The sequence below is a fragment of the Microcaecilia unicolor genome, chromosome 2 (assembly GCF_901765095.1).
Source record: "Microcaecilia unicolor chromosome 2, aMicUni1.1, whole genome shotgun sequence".
NCBI classification, from domain to species: domain Eukaryota; kingdom Metazoa; phylum Chordata; class Amphibia; order Gymnophiona; family Siphonopidae; genus Microcaecilia; species Microcaecilia unicolor.
This window is the reverse complement of record NC_044032.1, coordinates 566,865,550-566,882,374: the sequence shown is the minus strand read 5'-3', so window position 1 is coordinate 566,882,374 and position 16,825 is coordinate 566,865,550. Positions and strand designations below refer to the sequence as shown.

At 45.1% G+C, this 16,825-nt stretch overlaps 1 protein-coding gene across 1 annotated transcript in view; it reads right to left on the bottom strand.

Annotated features, from left to right (window-relative positions):
• The window catches only part of PCM1 (pericentriolar material 1), an 866,960-nt gene that overhangs the window by 56,324 nt on the left and 793,811 nt on the right, over positions 1–16,825 (bottom strand). Inside the window, 2 exon segments of the mRNA XM_030191464.1 lie at positions 10,447–10,517; positions 10,520–10,535. Of these exon segments, the coding sequence (XP_030047324.1) occupies positions 10,447–10,517; positions 10,520–10,535 (87 nt within the window).

Sequence of the window (16,825 nt, the reverse complement as noted above, 5' to 3'; positions counted from 1 at the left end):
CTCGAAGGTAATTATATGCCAATCCCTTTTGAAGACCATGCTGAAGGAACTCCAGAATAACCGGAATGTCCACCTGAAAAGGCGATTCAGCACGCAAAGCACACCACACCGAGAAAGCTTTCCACACTCGCACGTACGCTGCTGAAGTAGAGTGCTTCCTTGCCACCAAAAGAGTGGCAATGACTGGTCCTGAAAATCCCTTCTTCCTCAACTGCCACCTCTCAATAGCCAGGCCGTAAGACCAAAGCGGGAGAGATTTTCCATCTGAAATGGCCCTTGATGCAGCAGATCGGGAGTCACCGGAAGTCGCAATGGTGGCTCTGAGAGTGCTCGAATGAGATCGGCATACCATGGCCGTCAGAAACAGTCTGGGGCCTGAACCGATATACTCATATCACCCCTCTTCTCAGGTCACTTCACTGGCTTCCAATCAGATACTGCATACAGTTCAAGCTTCTCTTTCTTACCTACAAATGCACTCAGTCTGCAGCCCCTCATTACCTCTCTACCCTCATTTCCCCTTACGTTCCCGCCCGTAACCTCCGCTCACAGGACAAATCCCTCCTCTCAGTACCCTTCTCCACCACCGCCAACTCCAGGCTCCGCTCATTCTGCCTCGCCTCACCCTATGCTTGGAATAAACTTCAAGAGCCCTTACGCCAAGCCCCCTCCCTACCCATCTTCAAATCCTTGCTCAAAGCCCACCTCTTCAATGTTGCTTTCGGCACCTAACCTTTATACCTTTCAGGAAATCTAGACTGTCCCTATTTGACTGACTGTACATTTGTCCTTAGATTGTAAGCTCCTTTGAGCAGGGACTGTCCTTCTATGTTAAATTGTACAGCGCTGCGTAACCCTAGTAGCGCTTTAGAAATGTCAAGTAGTAGTAGTAGTAGTAGTAGAATGACCGGCCCCCGATGCTGCCCTATGCGGCAAAGAACTCTCCCTATCAGAGGCCACGGAGGAAAAACATACAGTAGCTGTTGTTCCGGCCATGGCTGGAGAAGAGCATCCAAACCTGCGGATCCTGGCTGCCGTTTGCAGCTGAAGAACTGGGGAACTTTGGCATTGCAGGCCATGGCCATGAGATCCATTACTGGTCTTCCTCAATGTTGACAGATCAGCCGAAAAGCCGAGTCCAATAGGGTCCATTCCGCTGCGTCCAAAAGAGTTCAGCTGAGAAAATCCGCTTGAACACTGTCTTGACCTGCAATATGTGCTGCCGACAGACTGTGAACATGCTCTTCCGCCCATACTAGAAGACGAGACGCTTTCACTGCCAAGGGAAGACTGCGAGTGCCCCCCTGCCGATTGATGTAGGCCACCGTCGTGGTGTTGTCCGAGAGTACACGAACCGCCTGCCCCTGCAGAAGGTCCTGAAAACTCCACAGTGCATTCACGACTGCTTGCAACTCCAGATGATTTATCGGCCAAGTCGCTTCGAGAGGGGTCCACGATCCCTGGGCTACTCGATGAAGACAATGGGCTCCCCAGCCCATAAGGCTGGCATCCGTCACGACTACCACCCAATTGGGAGACACCAGAGAAACACCCTTCTGCAAATTGGCTGACCGGAGCCACCACGCGAGTCTGGCCCTGGCCCGGCTCGACCAAGGAAGGCATCGTTGATAATCCAGCGACGTCGGCGACCATCTGCTCAAAAGGAAATTCCAAAGAGGCCGCATGTGAGCCCTTGCCCATGGAATGACCTCCAAGGTCGCTGTCATGGAACCGAGGAGCTGAACATAGTCCCACACTTGGGGAGCGCGACGACTCAATAAGGTGTGTCCCTGAGAAAGCAATTTGATCCTTTGCCCCTCGGGGAGAAATACCTTCCCCCGCTTCGTATCGAATTGCACCGCAAGATACTCCAGACTCTGAGTAGGAACCAGATGACTCTTGTTCATATTGACCACCCAACCTAAGGATTGCAACACCGCAATCACTCGGTCGGTGACCACTTGACTCTCCTCTGCTGTCGTCGCCCGAATCAGCCAGTCGTCGAGATATGGATGCACTCGAATCCCCTCCTTCTGCAGGAACGCCGCCACCACCACCACCATGACCTTGGAAAATGGGCGTGGGGCAGTGGCCATTCCAAAAGGAAGGGCCCGAAACTGGAAGTGCTGACCCCAGCACCGCAAATCTGAGAAATCTCTGATGTGGCTGCCAAATGGGAATGTGCAGGTAAGCTTCCCTCAAACCAAGAGCCGTCAAAAACTCGCCTGGTTGAACAGCAGCAATAACTGCCCTTAATGTCTCCATGCAGAAGTGACGAACCCACAAAAACTGGTTTACTTTTCTGAGATTGAGAATAGGCCGAAAAGCCCCTCCCTTCTTTGGAACCACAAAGAAGATGGAGTACCGACCTGTGCGCCTTTCGAGAGGAGGAACAGGCACAATAGCCCCTATCCTTAGCAGGTCTCGCAAACACTGCAGAACCGCTGTCCTCTTGGCCAGCGATACACAGCGGGACTCCAGAAAAAAAAAAAATCTGTGACGAGAGAGAAGAATTCTAGCTTGTAACCTTCTCACACCTCATCGAGGACCCACTGGTCCGAAGTAATTCTGGCCCACTCTGGAAGAAACAGAGAAAGCCGATCACCGATCTGCTCTTCTCCTGAGTGGACCTGTGCCCCATCATGGGAGGCCCAAGAAGGAGCCCCGTGACGAGAGGGGGGTCCAGCCGGACGCTTCTCTTTGTGATAGGAAGAACGCTGCCCAAAATGAGGAAAGGCTGCGTTGGACTGCCCCGGGCGATACTGTTGCGTCTTTCTGAAACCTGACCTCGATGCTCCCTGCCTGGAAGTCAAATCTTTAACAATCTTTTCTAGGTCTTCCCCAAAAAGCAATTTCCCTTGGAAAGGCAATTTAATGAGCGTTGCTTAGAGGCCATATCTGCGGCCCAATGATGGAGCCAAAGAAGACGCCGAGAGGAAAACAGTCAAGGCCATGAGTTTGGCCAAAGCACGGACCAAATCATACAAGGCATCCGCCAAGTACGCCAGCCCAATCATCAGCGACATCTGAGGAGTTCCCGGCATATCATACTCCAAAATTGAACCCATGACAGAATGTAGCCAACTGAGACAAGCTCTAGCCGCATAAAAACCACAAACAGAAGCTTGAAGTGTCAAAGCGGCCACCTCAAAGGCACGTTTTAAAGAGGCCTCTAGCCGTCTGTCTTGCATATCCTTAAGTGTCACACCACCTTCCACTGGAAGAGTAGTCTCTTCGTGACCGTCGTCACCAGGGCATCCACCCTAGGTAGAGCAAATTCCTCTAAATGGTCCGCTGAAACCGGATACAGTCTGGCCATAGCCCTGGCTACTTTCAGCCCCCCATCCGGATCTGCCCACTGGGTCGAAATCAACTCTTCAATAGCCTTGGTGCTTTGTAGCTTTTACTATATGAGACGTGGGGTAAGGAATAATATATTGTAGAGGAATATATTCGAGTTATTCCCCAAGTTTTCCACGTCATCACTGTGACCCCTGACGCAGGTGCTAGTCACGAAACACGGCCCGTGTTGGGTCTTTTTGTCAAGGCTCGTTCATTAAAGAACTGTGTTCCATTTTTAAAGGCCCGTGGTGCTGTTTTTTTTGTTTGGCCAAAGGGGACACCACCAGTCCGCCACCCCCCGCTCAAACTGGCCACTGGCCCAAGAGCACCCTCAGAGGCCTTGGGCCCAGGAGCTGGAGAAAAGCCGTCCACTACCTGCTGAGATAGAGACATACTAACTGAGGAGGGAGCTGGCCGTCTGGTATCACTGCCTTTAGTTTGTTTATTTCTATCTCCACCTGCTGGTAGGGGACTTAACCCACTAGTTCTGGAGTCATCTATTGCAAGTGACAAGGAATGGATGATAGCCAGTGCTTCTGTTCTGTCACTAACTTAAGTGGGATGGCCATCTCCCTTACAAAATCAATGAATGACAGCTCATCTGATGGGGATTTAAAACTCTCTTGATATGGAAAAGGACCTGAAGGGAGACCCAGGAACCCCTTGTCTCATCAGACTCCTTGGAGCACTCAGAATCAGACTCATAAAAATACTCCAAAGGAGATGTCTGTGTTTCCACCTGTCTCAAACTACTGACCACAGAGTTAGGCCTTGGCTGGAGGCATCAAGATCCCAGGATTCCTTATGTGCCAGAAAAGCTTCTTCTCATGATGCTCTGGAATCGACATCAGTGTGGTTGACACTGTCACCAGGTCCTTCAAGGTCTCAGTGCCAAAGTGGCTCCTGCAGGCAGTACATGGGTCTTGAGGACTGGATGGACTACTTTTGGTCTTGATATCAAGGAGGTCAAAGTACAGCATCGAGTTGAGCAAAGAAGTGTTTCACTCTAACTTTGACGGCTGCCAATAACAGCAGCATGGATATCAAAGTACTACTACTTAACATTTCTAGAGCACTACTAGGGTTACGCAGCGCTGTACAATTTAACAAAGAGAGACAGTCCCTGCTCAAAGAGCTTACAATCTAATAGACAATGTGAACGGTCGGTCCGATAGGGGCAGTCCAAATTGGGGCAGTCTGGATTCACTGAACGGTAAGGGTAGGTGCCGAACGCAGCATTGAAGAGGTGGGCTTTAAGCAAAGACTTGAAGACGGGCAGGGAGGGGGCTTGGCGTAAGGGCTCAGGAAGGTTGTTCCAAGCATAGGGTGAGACGAGGCAGAATGAGCGGAGCCTGGAGTTGGCGGTGGTGGAGAAGGGTACTGAGAGTAGGGATTTATCCTGTGAACGAAGGTTACGTGCAGGAACGTAAGGGGAGATGAGGGTAGAAAGATAGTGAGGGGCAGCAGACTGAGTGCATTTGTAGGTAAGAAGGAGAAGCTTGAATTGAATGCGGTATCTGATTGGAAGCCAGTGAAGTGACCTGAGGAGTGGGGTGATATGAGTATATCGGTTCTGGCGGAATACGAGACGTGCAGCAGAGTTCTGAACAGATTGAAGGGGGGATAGATGGCTAAGTGAGAGGCCGGCGAGGAGTAAGTTGCAGTAGTCCAGGCGAGAGGTAATGAGAGCGTGGACGAGAGTTCGGGTGGTGTGTTCAGAGAGGAAAGGGCGAATTTTGCTGATGTTGAAGACGAAGAAGCGACAGGTTTTGACTATCTGCTGGATATGCGCAGAGAAGGAGAGAGAGGAGTCAAAGATGACTCCGAGGTTGCGGGCAGATGAGACGGGGAGGATGAGGGTGTTATCAACTGAGATAGAAAGTGGAGGAAGAGGAGAAGTGGGTTTTGGTGGAAAGACGATAAGCTCGGTCTTGGACATGCTCAGTTTCAGGTGGCGGTTGGACATCCAGGCAGCAATGTCGGATAAGCAGGCCGATACCTTTGCCTGGGTCTCCGCGGTGATGTCTGGTGTGGAGAGATACAGTTGGGTGTCATCAGCATAGAGATGATACTGGAAACCATGAGATGAGATCAGGGAGCCCAGGGAAGAGGTGTAGATTGAGAAGAGAAGGGGTCCAAGGACAGATCCCTGGGGAACACCAACAGATAAGGGGATGGGGGTGGAGGAAGATCCATGAGAGTGAACTTTGAAGGTGCAGTGGGAGAGATAGGAGGAGAACCAGGAGAGGACAGAGCCCTGGAACCCAATGAGGACAGTGTGGCAAGAAGTAAGTCATGATTGACAGTGTCAAAAGCGGCGGATAGATCGAGGAGGATGAGGATGGAGTAGTGGCCTCTGGATTTGGCAAGGAACAGGTCATTACAGACTTTAGAGAGTGTTGTTTCTGTCGAGTGAAGAGGGTGAAAACCAGATTGAAGCGGATCGAGGATGGCATGAGAGGAGAGAAAATCAAGGCAGCGGCTGTGGACTGCGCGCTCAAGTATCTTGGAGAGGAAGGGTAGGAGGGAGATGGGGCGGTAGTTGGAGGGACAGGTAGGGTCTAGTGATGGTTTTTTGAGGAGTGGCGTGACTACGGCATGCTTGAAGGTGTCGGGGACAGTTGCAGTGGAGAGAGAGAGGTGAGGATATGACAGATGGAGGGGGTGATAGTAGAGAGATGGTGTTAAGTAAGTTGGTGGGGAAGGGATCAGAGGAACAAGTGGTGCATTTTGAGGAGGAAAGGCGGCGGGTGGTTTCCTCTCGGAGATATCAGGAAAGGAGGAGAAGGAGGTCTGGGTTGGTTGGTTGAGGGAGAGGGTTTGAAGGGTGAAGAGGAGGAGGTGGCTTGGTAGTGAACTCAAAGTGATCTTTTGCACCTTGTCGCGGAAGTAGTCAGCCAGTGATTGAGGAGAGAGTGAGGGGGGTGGGTGGGAGCGGAGGGCACTTTGAGGAGGGAGTTAAGGGTGGCGAAGAGACGACGAGGGTTAGAGCTGAGAGAATTAGTCAATTGGGTGTAATAGTCCTGTTTGGCAAGGAATAGTGAGGACTGGAAGGAGGATAGCATGAATTTGTAGTGAAGGAAATCTGAATGGGTGCGAGATATCCTCCAGAGGCGTTCAGCAGATCGGGCGCAGGAGCGAAGGTAACGGATGCAAGGGGTCAGCCAGGGCTGGGGATTAGTGCGCCTTGTGGGACGGGAGGTGGATGGTGCAAGGGTGTCCAGAGCAGAGGAGAGAGTGGCATTGTAAGCGGAGACAGCCTCGTCGACAGACTTGGAGGACATGATGGAGGGGAGGATGTGGACATGTCCTCATGAGTCCTTGTGGTGTATCGAAGTCGGTGTCTTGGGTCAAGAGACGCTGTCATATCCTCTTGATGCTGTCTGGGACAAGAGCAAGATCCCTGCCTAGTCTGAGAGGAATGGGAGCATGGAAGATGCCTATGCCCAGGGCTTTTTTTGAGGGGGTACTTGGGGGTACTGAGTACCGGCACCTTTTTTTTTGTCTGCTAAAAATGACTCATGGTCCCCGAGTTATAGTAAAAGAGCTCAGGCTCTACACACCAATTCTGCCTTTTCATAGATTCTGTGACTGGTTGCAGGGGGCCTGGCTATTGTGGGGTGGGTCCCTCAGTGATCACCCCAGCACAGAAGGGTGGTCTGACATGAGTACCGGCACCTTTCTTGCCTATGCCTTTCAGAGTAGTAGGCTCTCTATTGTCTACCACTTTGATATTTCCTAGAACACGTCAACTTATAAGTGGGCCTGGGGAGGGTCTTAAGGGTGTTGATGTGATGCTTGATAAGAGTTGTAACTTCCTGTACACCTTGTGTATCAAGTGATTCTCTCCATAGCAAGAGACGACAGCAAGCTTTTCTTGCACATCAAGCCCTTTGTCTGGAGACTGCCACTAGAGTCTAGATGCCCATTTGCTATTGCCCTTAAGACCCCCTAGCCCACCAGGACTATCAAAGATTTGGTGGGGGGCTGTTTGGAGGCTTTTCTTGTCTTCGGGGGAAAGGGAGGGAGGATCAGGAGGGGCGACTCTGAAGAGGACCCTGATCTTTTTAGTCAGGATACCTGCTTCCCTTATGCAGGTCCCATAGTGATGCATGTGGGAAAGAGGAACCCAAACCATAGTTACATGTTACAAGGTTCCACATTAGGAGTCACCACCCAGGAAAAGGATCTAGGCATCATCATTACTGATACACTGAAATCCTCTGCTCAAGTATGCAGCGGCAGCAAAGAAAGCAAATAGAATGTTAGGAATTATTAGGAAAGCAATGGAAAACAAAACGAGAACGTTATAATGCCTTTCAATTGCTCCATGGTAGGACCGCAACTTGAATACTGTGTGCAATTTTGGTCACCGCATCTAAAAAAAAGATATAGCAGAATTAGAAAAGGTATAGAGAAGGGCAACAAAAATGATAAAAGGGATGGGATGACTTTCTTTTGAGGAAAGGCTAAAGTGGCTAGGGTTCTTCAGCTTGGAGAAGAGACAGCGGAGGGGAGATATGATAAGAGGTCTATAAAATACTGAGCGGAGAGAAACGAGTAGATATGAATCACTTGTTTACCCTTTCCACAAATACTAGGATAAGGGAGCATGCAATGAAGCTACAAAGTAGTAAATTTAAAATAACCAGAGAAAATATTTCTTACTCATTGTGTAATTAAAGTCTGGAATTTATTGCCAGAAAATGTGATATAAACGCAGGATTTAAAAAGTTTGGATAATTTCCTAAAAGAAAAGTCCATAAATCATTACTAAGATTGAAAATCCACTGCTTATTTCTAGGAGTGGCAAAAAGAGTGGCAAAGATTATTAAACAACATTGGGACATCATGCGTACACATCCTTTATTTAAAGAGTTGGGAGTTAGAACAGCTTTTTCAAGAGCCAAGAATTTAAGAGAGATCTTGAGTCCCACAATGTTACCGTCGGTGAATGAAGGCGGGCAATCCGAGAAACACGGACATTTCAAATGCAACAAAAAGAGCTGCAAAACATGTGAGCTAACAATTGAATCAGAGGTGTTCTGTTACAAGAATCACACACACAAGTTGCGCAGCTATACCACCTGTCAGACGACACACATCGTGTATTGCATTTGGTGCCCTTGCGACAAAATTTACATAGGTAAATCTAGCAGGTCACTAAATGCACGCATGATTGAACACAGATCAAGAATCATGGCACGAAACTTGGGTGCCCTGTTGGTGCAACATTGCATAAACAAAAGTCACACAGTTGAAATGCTTAAATGTCAAGTTATTGAGCATGTTACCTTGCATCCGAGGGGAGGTGATCGTAATAGAAAATTGTTACAGCGTGAATCTTATTGGATTTTCAATTTGGGGACAATCGAACCAGGGGGTTTGAATACATACATGCATTGGGGGTGTTTTTTGTAAGGTTCCAGCTGATAGCTTATAGTCAATCCACTATTTATGCCCATGTCATCAGCTGCGTACAGGAAGTACGCAGCAGTTCCGGTGTAGGCTTTAAAAAACGCCACCGCCATTTCTCTGTTTACACAGAGAGAGCATAAGGCATTCCAGGAAGTTAAAACCGTAAGTCTCGAGCTAAGTTTTTCAGGAAGAAGGTATTCAGAGAGTATTTATTAATCAATTTTTTATTCTGTATTGATGGTCTTGCAGGATTATCCCTTGACAAAGCAACCCAGCGAAACAGGTCCTGTCGGGATAATAAAGGTTCCTGGATGCTCCTCAATACACGCAGAGATAAGTGATTGTGTCTCATGTAGTTGCTGAATGTTAGAGTCTGCTCATGAGACAGCGTAAACAGTGGTGGTTTAAATTGATGCCTTCCTACTGTTTTTAAGTGTGTGCCTTAAGTACTTTTCACATTAATATTTTTTGCATATAAAATACTCATAAAATTTGGATGGAGGGGGTCGTCAATGATTAAAGACTGTCATGGCTGGTAGATAAGAGCATTCCTTCGTACATACAGCCAAATGAGATTATATGAGACGTCCCTGAGATTCAATCAGAATAGTACTTGGTGGCACTCACTTTTCTACTTTCTATTTTTGAATATTATTGCTGTGTTCTTTTGGACATAATAAGTAGAACGCCTTAGTATTTTGACAGTATTTCTAGGATAAGCAGCATAAAATCTGTTTTACTCTTTTGGAATGTTGCCAGGTACTTGTGATCTGGATTGGCCACTGATGGAAACAGGATACTGGGTTTGATGGATTTTTGGTCTGTCCCAGTATGCGACTGTTCTTATGTAAGATCCGGTGGCCATCACACACTGGCATGGCCCTTGATATTCAATGCTGACACCCCAGACATAGCCTATTGCTGCTCATGGCAGTCAGCATTAAAAAAACAAAACGCTGACACCACTGGTTGGCTATTGACCAGAAATGTTTTTGGTACACGCAGTTTGAATTGCTTACAAGAATGCAATATTTAGTTAACATTCTTTGATTATTTTAGATTATTCTGATGGACCACAAACCATATGATTGCGCATAAGGACAGTCTGATAAATTATTTGCTATAGCTACAAGATTAATAATATCATTTCATTGAAATGTCAGTTTCTTTCCAGCATTATGAAATAAATAGGAAAGCAAGAAAATTGTTTGAAATGGAGCACTTTTCTGCCCATTTTCTGAAAGGAAAGCTTAAGGTCTAAGAAAGTGAAACACCTCACAAGTTCTAGAAAGCATGAATGATAATGTATTTTAGGGTCTATGAATGTGTATAGCTGTTGATGGACAAGGTGAACAACACAATCTTTCTTTGCACACCTGAAGTTATGTTCTTGCTGTAAAGAGATGGCAGAATGTAACTATAAGCAAATACAGAATGTTAAGAGAGTCTAAGGGCCCTGTTTACTAAAGTGCGCTAGCGTTTTTAGCACATGCTAAAAATTAGCATGCTCTAACACTAAAGACACCCATATATTCCTATGGGTGTCTCTAGTGTTAGTGTGCGCTAATTGTTAGCATGCCCTAAAAACGATAGAGTACCTATAGAACGGCTTAGTAAATAGGGCCCTAAGTTGAAAAAATACTTCTGGCACAACATAAATAAATCTTAAAAGAATAAGTCAAATACCTCTGACACAACAAGCTTAAGAGGCAAGTCTTCAAGTTTCACAAAGTCCTCTTCATCAGATTTTTGACTACGTTTCCAGATCCTGTTTCCTATTTAGAAAGTATATTAAAAAATGAACACATTTCAAATGAGTCACTATTTTTAGTGGGAAAGGGGGCAAGGGAGAGCTTAGAGTTTAGGCAGAAAGAGACTACTAGAGGTATTCTGGTTGCCTACTTAAACTTTAGGTATTCATCAAATGTAAAAATATGCAGTTATTTTCCAGTTATCACGGGCTCTTTGAAAATACATAAAAATCAGTGCTTACTGGTGTTTTTATGGCACAGTACTATATCTGGTTGCCTTTTCTGGTTTATTTATTTAAATTTGTTAATTTCTTCAATGAGCTAGAAAGCAATTTTCAATATTTTAAAATAAAATTAAAAAAAGACCCCCTCCCAGCAAATCATCCCCCTATGCTTCATCATATAATCACAATATAAAATTACAATTACTAAAATCCATTACAAACCATACCTACCCAATATACTCCTATAAAATACATGAAGTCCCCTATCCATCCTGTCAACTCACCCCACCCCACCAAACTACCCAAGCCAATTCATCAGCCCCTCCTTTCTTTTCACTACTTCTCATTAAACAATTCTATTCCATATATACATTTGTGCAGTTAAGGCACATTGAGGGGGTCTTTTACTAAGGTGCGCTAAAAATCAGCTGGTGCTAGACTCCGAGTGCCCATTATATTTTTATTGGCGTCTCAGCGATTAGTGCCAGTGCGAGCTAAAACGCTAGCGCACTTTAGTAAAAGACCCCCCCCCCTCTCAGTGAAGAAAATGCCCCAAAACAGCAGAAGATGCAAAGCAAGCCAGAGAAGATGTGAGAAACCTTTAGGACAGTGGTATTTTCCTGGTGTTTATCCATATAACAATTTTTTTTTTTGTTTTAGCATAAGGGGTGTTTTTATTGGTTTTAATTGTATTTTAATAGGTAAAAGCCTAAAATCAAAATCAAAATTATGATCATCATTTCATCTAATCTTGTGGGCGAAGTGTCCATTTATGTGAAAAGGCATGTTTATGCAGTGGTTCAACGAGGAACTAAAAAAAACTAAAGAAACAAACCAGGAAACTAGAACAAACTTGGAGCAAATCAAAAGATGATCTCACCCTGAATGCGAGGAAACAAACGCAAAAGAAATACAAGAATGACATTAAACGAGCCAAAAGAATTTACTACACAAACAAATCACAGCCACCGGAACAGATATAAAAAACAATACCAAATCATAAAGAACCTTCTCAACACAAATCCAGTAACAACTTCACCCTTAAACTGCCCATCTGCCGACCAATTGGCCAAATATTTCAACGAAAAAATCATTAATCAATGCAACACAATTCCCCATGACGACACAAACATTGATACTTTCCTCGACGAACTGGACCCCGACTCAGAAGAGATCCCGGCAGACCGCTCCTGGACAAACTTCACTATCCAAACTCTCCAAATCTCACTGTCACCTGGACCCATGCCCCAATTACCTAATGAAAAATGCCCCAGCTCAATTCATTAAGGACCTTACCACCCACCTAAATTTCCTAATTCAACAAGGCTCCTTCTCCTCCACACACGGTAATATTCTACTTACACCATTACCAAAAAACAAAACAAAAAAAAAACAACCAGCGAATGACATCACTAATTATCGACCTGTGGCCTCCATCCCTCTTCTAACTAAACTAATGGAAAAATCGATGTGACCTCCCAACTCAACGAATTCATACAAAAATTCTCCATACTTCATGAGTCACAATCGGGTTTTCGACCTGCACACAGCACTGAAACTGTACTACTCACCCTAATATCCAAGTTCAACAAGAAATTTCATTGGCAACAACATACTTCTTCTGCAGTTCGACCTATCCAGCTGATTTGACATGGTAGACCACGATATTCTTACAAAACTACTGGACAAACTAGGGATAGGCGGAAACATCATTAAATGGATAAAAAGCTTTATCACCACCAGATCCTATCAAGTTAAATCAACCTCATCTATATCATCTGCATGGTCCTCACAATGCGGAGTCCCCCAAGGATCGCCTCTATCCCCGATCCTCTTCAATCTTATGATGATTCCTCTGGCTAAATCCCTATCCAAAGCTGGCCTAAACCCCTTCATCTATGCAGATGGCATTACCATATTCATCCCTTTCCAATCCAACCTTGCAGAAATCTCTAAAAACGTAATCACTGGCATTAACATCTTAGCCTCCTGGGCCAATGCCTTCAAAATGAAACTCAATAAAGAAAAAACTCAATGCTTAATCCTCTCATCAAGACACTCCACTCTACTCCCAACCACCCTAATCACCCCCGACGTTACAAGCCCAATATCAGACAACTTAAAAATCCTAGGAGTAACATTAGACAACCATCTAACTCTAGAAACTCACGCAAAAGCCGTGACGAAGAAGATTTTCAACATGATGTGGGTTCTGAAAAAGAGGTAAAACCATTCCTCCCCCCAAAAACCTTTCCGCAATCTGGTACAATCCACAGTACTCACCCACGCTGACTACTGCAACAGCATCTTCATTGGCTGCAAAGCCCAAGTCCTAAAAAAACTCCAGACCGCCCAAAACACAGCAGCCAGACTCATTTTTGGTAAATCATGGTTCGAAAGTGCAACACCACTCCGTATAAAACTCCACTGGCTCCCTATCAAGGAACGAATAAACTTCAAAGTCCACACACTGATCCACAAGATCCTCCACGGAGAATCTCGAAGTTACATGACCAATCTAATCGACCTCCCAGCCAGGAACGGGTCCAAATCTTCTCAAACATATCTCAATCTTCACCTTCCCAATTGCAAAGGTCTCAAATACAAAACCTACTACGCATCCAACTTCTCCGTTATAGGCAGCCAACTCTGGAACGCCATACCCACGATTCATCCGTACAACAAACGAACATCTACCCTCCGAAAGCTGCTGAAAACATAACTCTTCAAACAAGCCTATCCAAATGACCCAACTAGCTTAAGAAACTTACCCCACCACTAACATTACCCATGCCTCAATCCTTCCCCCACATTTCTTCCTCTTGTCCCGTCCCTATACAATTGTGCTATCTCTGTAATACTTCTTAACCATACATTGTATTACCTCTGCAATACTTTGTACTCATACACTGTGTTATCTCTGTGATACTCTGTACCCATACACTGTAAGCCGCACTGAACCTGCTATCGAGCGGGAAAGAGCGGGGTATAAATGCTACAAATAAATAATATGTACAGAGGGTAAAAATGCAGTAATGGGGAATAGAGGAAAGATAGAAGGACTCAGGAGACATGGGAAGGAATGAGACAGGAACTGGGGGAGTTAAGGGGTGAGAGGAGATGGAAAGTTGATAAGTAAAAAAAAATAGAAAACTGCGAGGTGAGAAAGCGATTGAAATCTGAGTTGACAGGCAGAAAAAGAAAGGGTGGAAAGAGCTAAACAGAAAGATCAATATGTCAGAGACATAAATAATAAGGGACTGGAACAAGACACGAGTAAAAAGAAGAAATGAGAAATGGACAGTAGCCCCTGGAAAGAGGAGTAGACAGACAGGAAGGAAAGCAGAAAAGAAAAATTAGGATCAATATAATGGGAAAAATGTCAATACAACAAAGGTAGAAAAAAGTGTTTTATTTTGAATTTATTAACTATGTTAGTTTAGAAAATGTGCATTGTGTTTGTCTTTGTATTATGTTTAGTATAAGAGGAAATGCATTTTTATGTTATTTCTCCCATGTTGTGTACATGCCTAGTTTGACTTCTTGGGGTTCACAGTTCAATTTTGTCTTTATATCTCTATTTCTAATTTATGATCCATTCTGTATTTGGTGAGGGTCTATCTGTGTTTTGCATTTGACTTAGGTACAGTATTTTGTGGGAATGTAGCTTCTGTGTACAGAGCTGTAGCTGTTTCACTTATTCTGTTTTACCAGTAGGAAGAGGTGTTTTGGTCCGTGTAATATTTGTAGTGCTGCCTATTCATATGTAGGGGTCTTGCAATTCGAATCATAGGAATTAGTGCTACTGTTGTATGACATTTGTACATGAATGTTAGGATTTTTTTTCAGGTTTTGTCAGGTTTTGTATTTTACAATGTGCTTAGTAGTGGAGAGTTATTTTGTTATAGCTCAGATGACATGAGAATTGGAATATTTTTTTGAATAGGGCTTTCCATGTTTTTTAATACATGTTATTTCTGGTTAATTTGTTATCTTTGAAGTGTATTGTTGTTGCCTTTTGCAAACTTGTGCTAGCCACATAGTTGAATATTTTTATTGAAACAACGATTTAACACATAATTACTGAATTTTAAACAATCTTAATATTTGTTAAATAAAAACAAAATATATATCCTTAAAAAAACTGCCTGTGGGCCTTGACAATTTTTGCTCTTTGTCAAAGTGCTGCGAGATGAAAAATGTTTAAAGTCACTGAACTAGCAGAGCTGTCTTATCTCCACTTTAATTTAACTTTGCCATTGAACCCTTAGCTATAGCCTTGAGATCATATATCATCATCTTTGGTTTATATATTGGTTCCTGTTCTATGAAACTTTCTCTGTATACAGGTGTATTAATTTACACCAATGTTTCTTTGATTTCCCATAGTTTATCATTAATTTCCTTATTTTCATCTGTATCAGGTTATAAATAAATTGGGAGAAAACAGAATGTCTACCCTTGCATGATGATTTCAATATACAAGAATTAAGCCCATTCAATATTCAAATTTCTCATATAAAAATGTTAAAAAGTAAAATATCTTGGCATTTATTTAGGAAGATGCATCACAGAAATGATAGCGAATGATACATACCTGTAGCAGGTGTTCTCCGAGGACAGCAGGCTGATTGTTCTCACGACTGGGTTGACGTCCACGGCAGCCCACACCAACCGGAACAAAACTTTGCGGGCGGTCCTGCACGCAGGGTAAGCCCACCGCGCATGCGCGGCCGTCTTCCCGCCCTTGCGCGACCATTCCCGCTCAGTTGAATGACAAGCAAAAATGAGTAAAAACGCACCTCCAAAGGGGAGGAGGGAGGGTAGGTGAGAACAATCAGCCTGCTGTCCTCGGAGAACACCTGCTACAGGTATGTATCATTCGCTTTCTCCGAGGACAAGCAGGCTGCTTGTTCTCACGACTGGGGTATCCCTAGCTCTCAGGCTCACTCAAAACAAGAACCCAGGTCAATTAAACCTCGCAACGGCGAGGGCATAACAGAAATTGACCTACGAAGAACAACTAACTGAGAGTGCAACCTGACCAGAATAAATTCGGGTCCTGGAGGGTGGAGTTGGATTTAAACCCCAAACAGATTCTGCAGCACCGACTGCCCGAACCGACTGTCGCGTCGGGTATCCTGCTGTAGGCAGTAATGTGATGTAAATGTGTGGACAGATGACCACGTCGCAGCCTTGCAAATTTCTTCAATAGTGGCTGACTTCAAGTGAGCCACCGACGCTGCCATGGCTCTGACACCATGAGCCGTGACATGACCCTCAAGAGTCAGCCCAGCCTGGGCGTAAGTGAAGGAAATGCAATCTGCTAGCCAATTGGAGATGGTGCGTTTCCCGACAGCGACCCCTTTCCTATTGGGGTCGAAAGAAACAAACAATTGGGCGGACTGTCTGTGGGGCTGTGTCCGCTCCAAATAGAAGGCCAACGCTCGCTTGCAGTCCAATGTGTGCAACTGACGTTCAGCCGGGTGGGTATGCGGTCTGGGAAAGAATGTTGGCAAGGACAATTGACTGGTTAAGATGGAACTCCCACACCACCTTTGGCAGGAACTTAGGGTGAGTGCGGACCACTACTCTGTTATGATGAAATTTAGTATACGGAGCATGAGCTACCAGGGCTTGAAGCTCACTGACCCTACGAGCTGAAGTAACTGCCACCAAGAAAATGACCTTCCAGGTCAAGTACTTCAGATGGCAAGAATTCAGTGGCTCAAAAGGAGGTTTCATCAGCTGGGTGAAGACGACGTTGAGATCCCATGACACTGCAGGAGGCTTGACAGGGGGCCTTGACAGAAGCAAGCCTCTCATGAATCGAACGACTAAAGGCTCTCCAGAGATGGCTTTACCCTCTACACGAAGATGGTAAGCACTAATAGCACTACGGTGATTCCTTACTGAGTTGGTCTTGAGACCAGACTCTAATAAGTACAGAAGGTATTCAAGCAGGTTCTGTGCAGGACAAGAACGAGGTTCTAGGGCCTTGCTCTCACACCAAACGACAAACCTCCTCCACTTGAAAAAGTAACTCTTTTTAGTGGAATCCTTCCTAGAGGCAAGCAAGACACGGGAGAC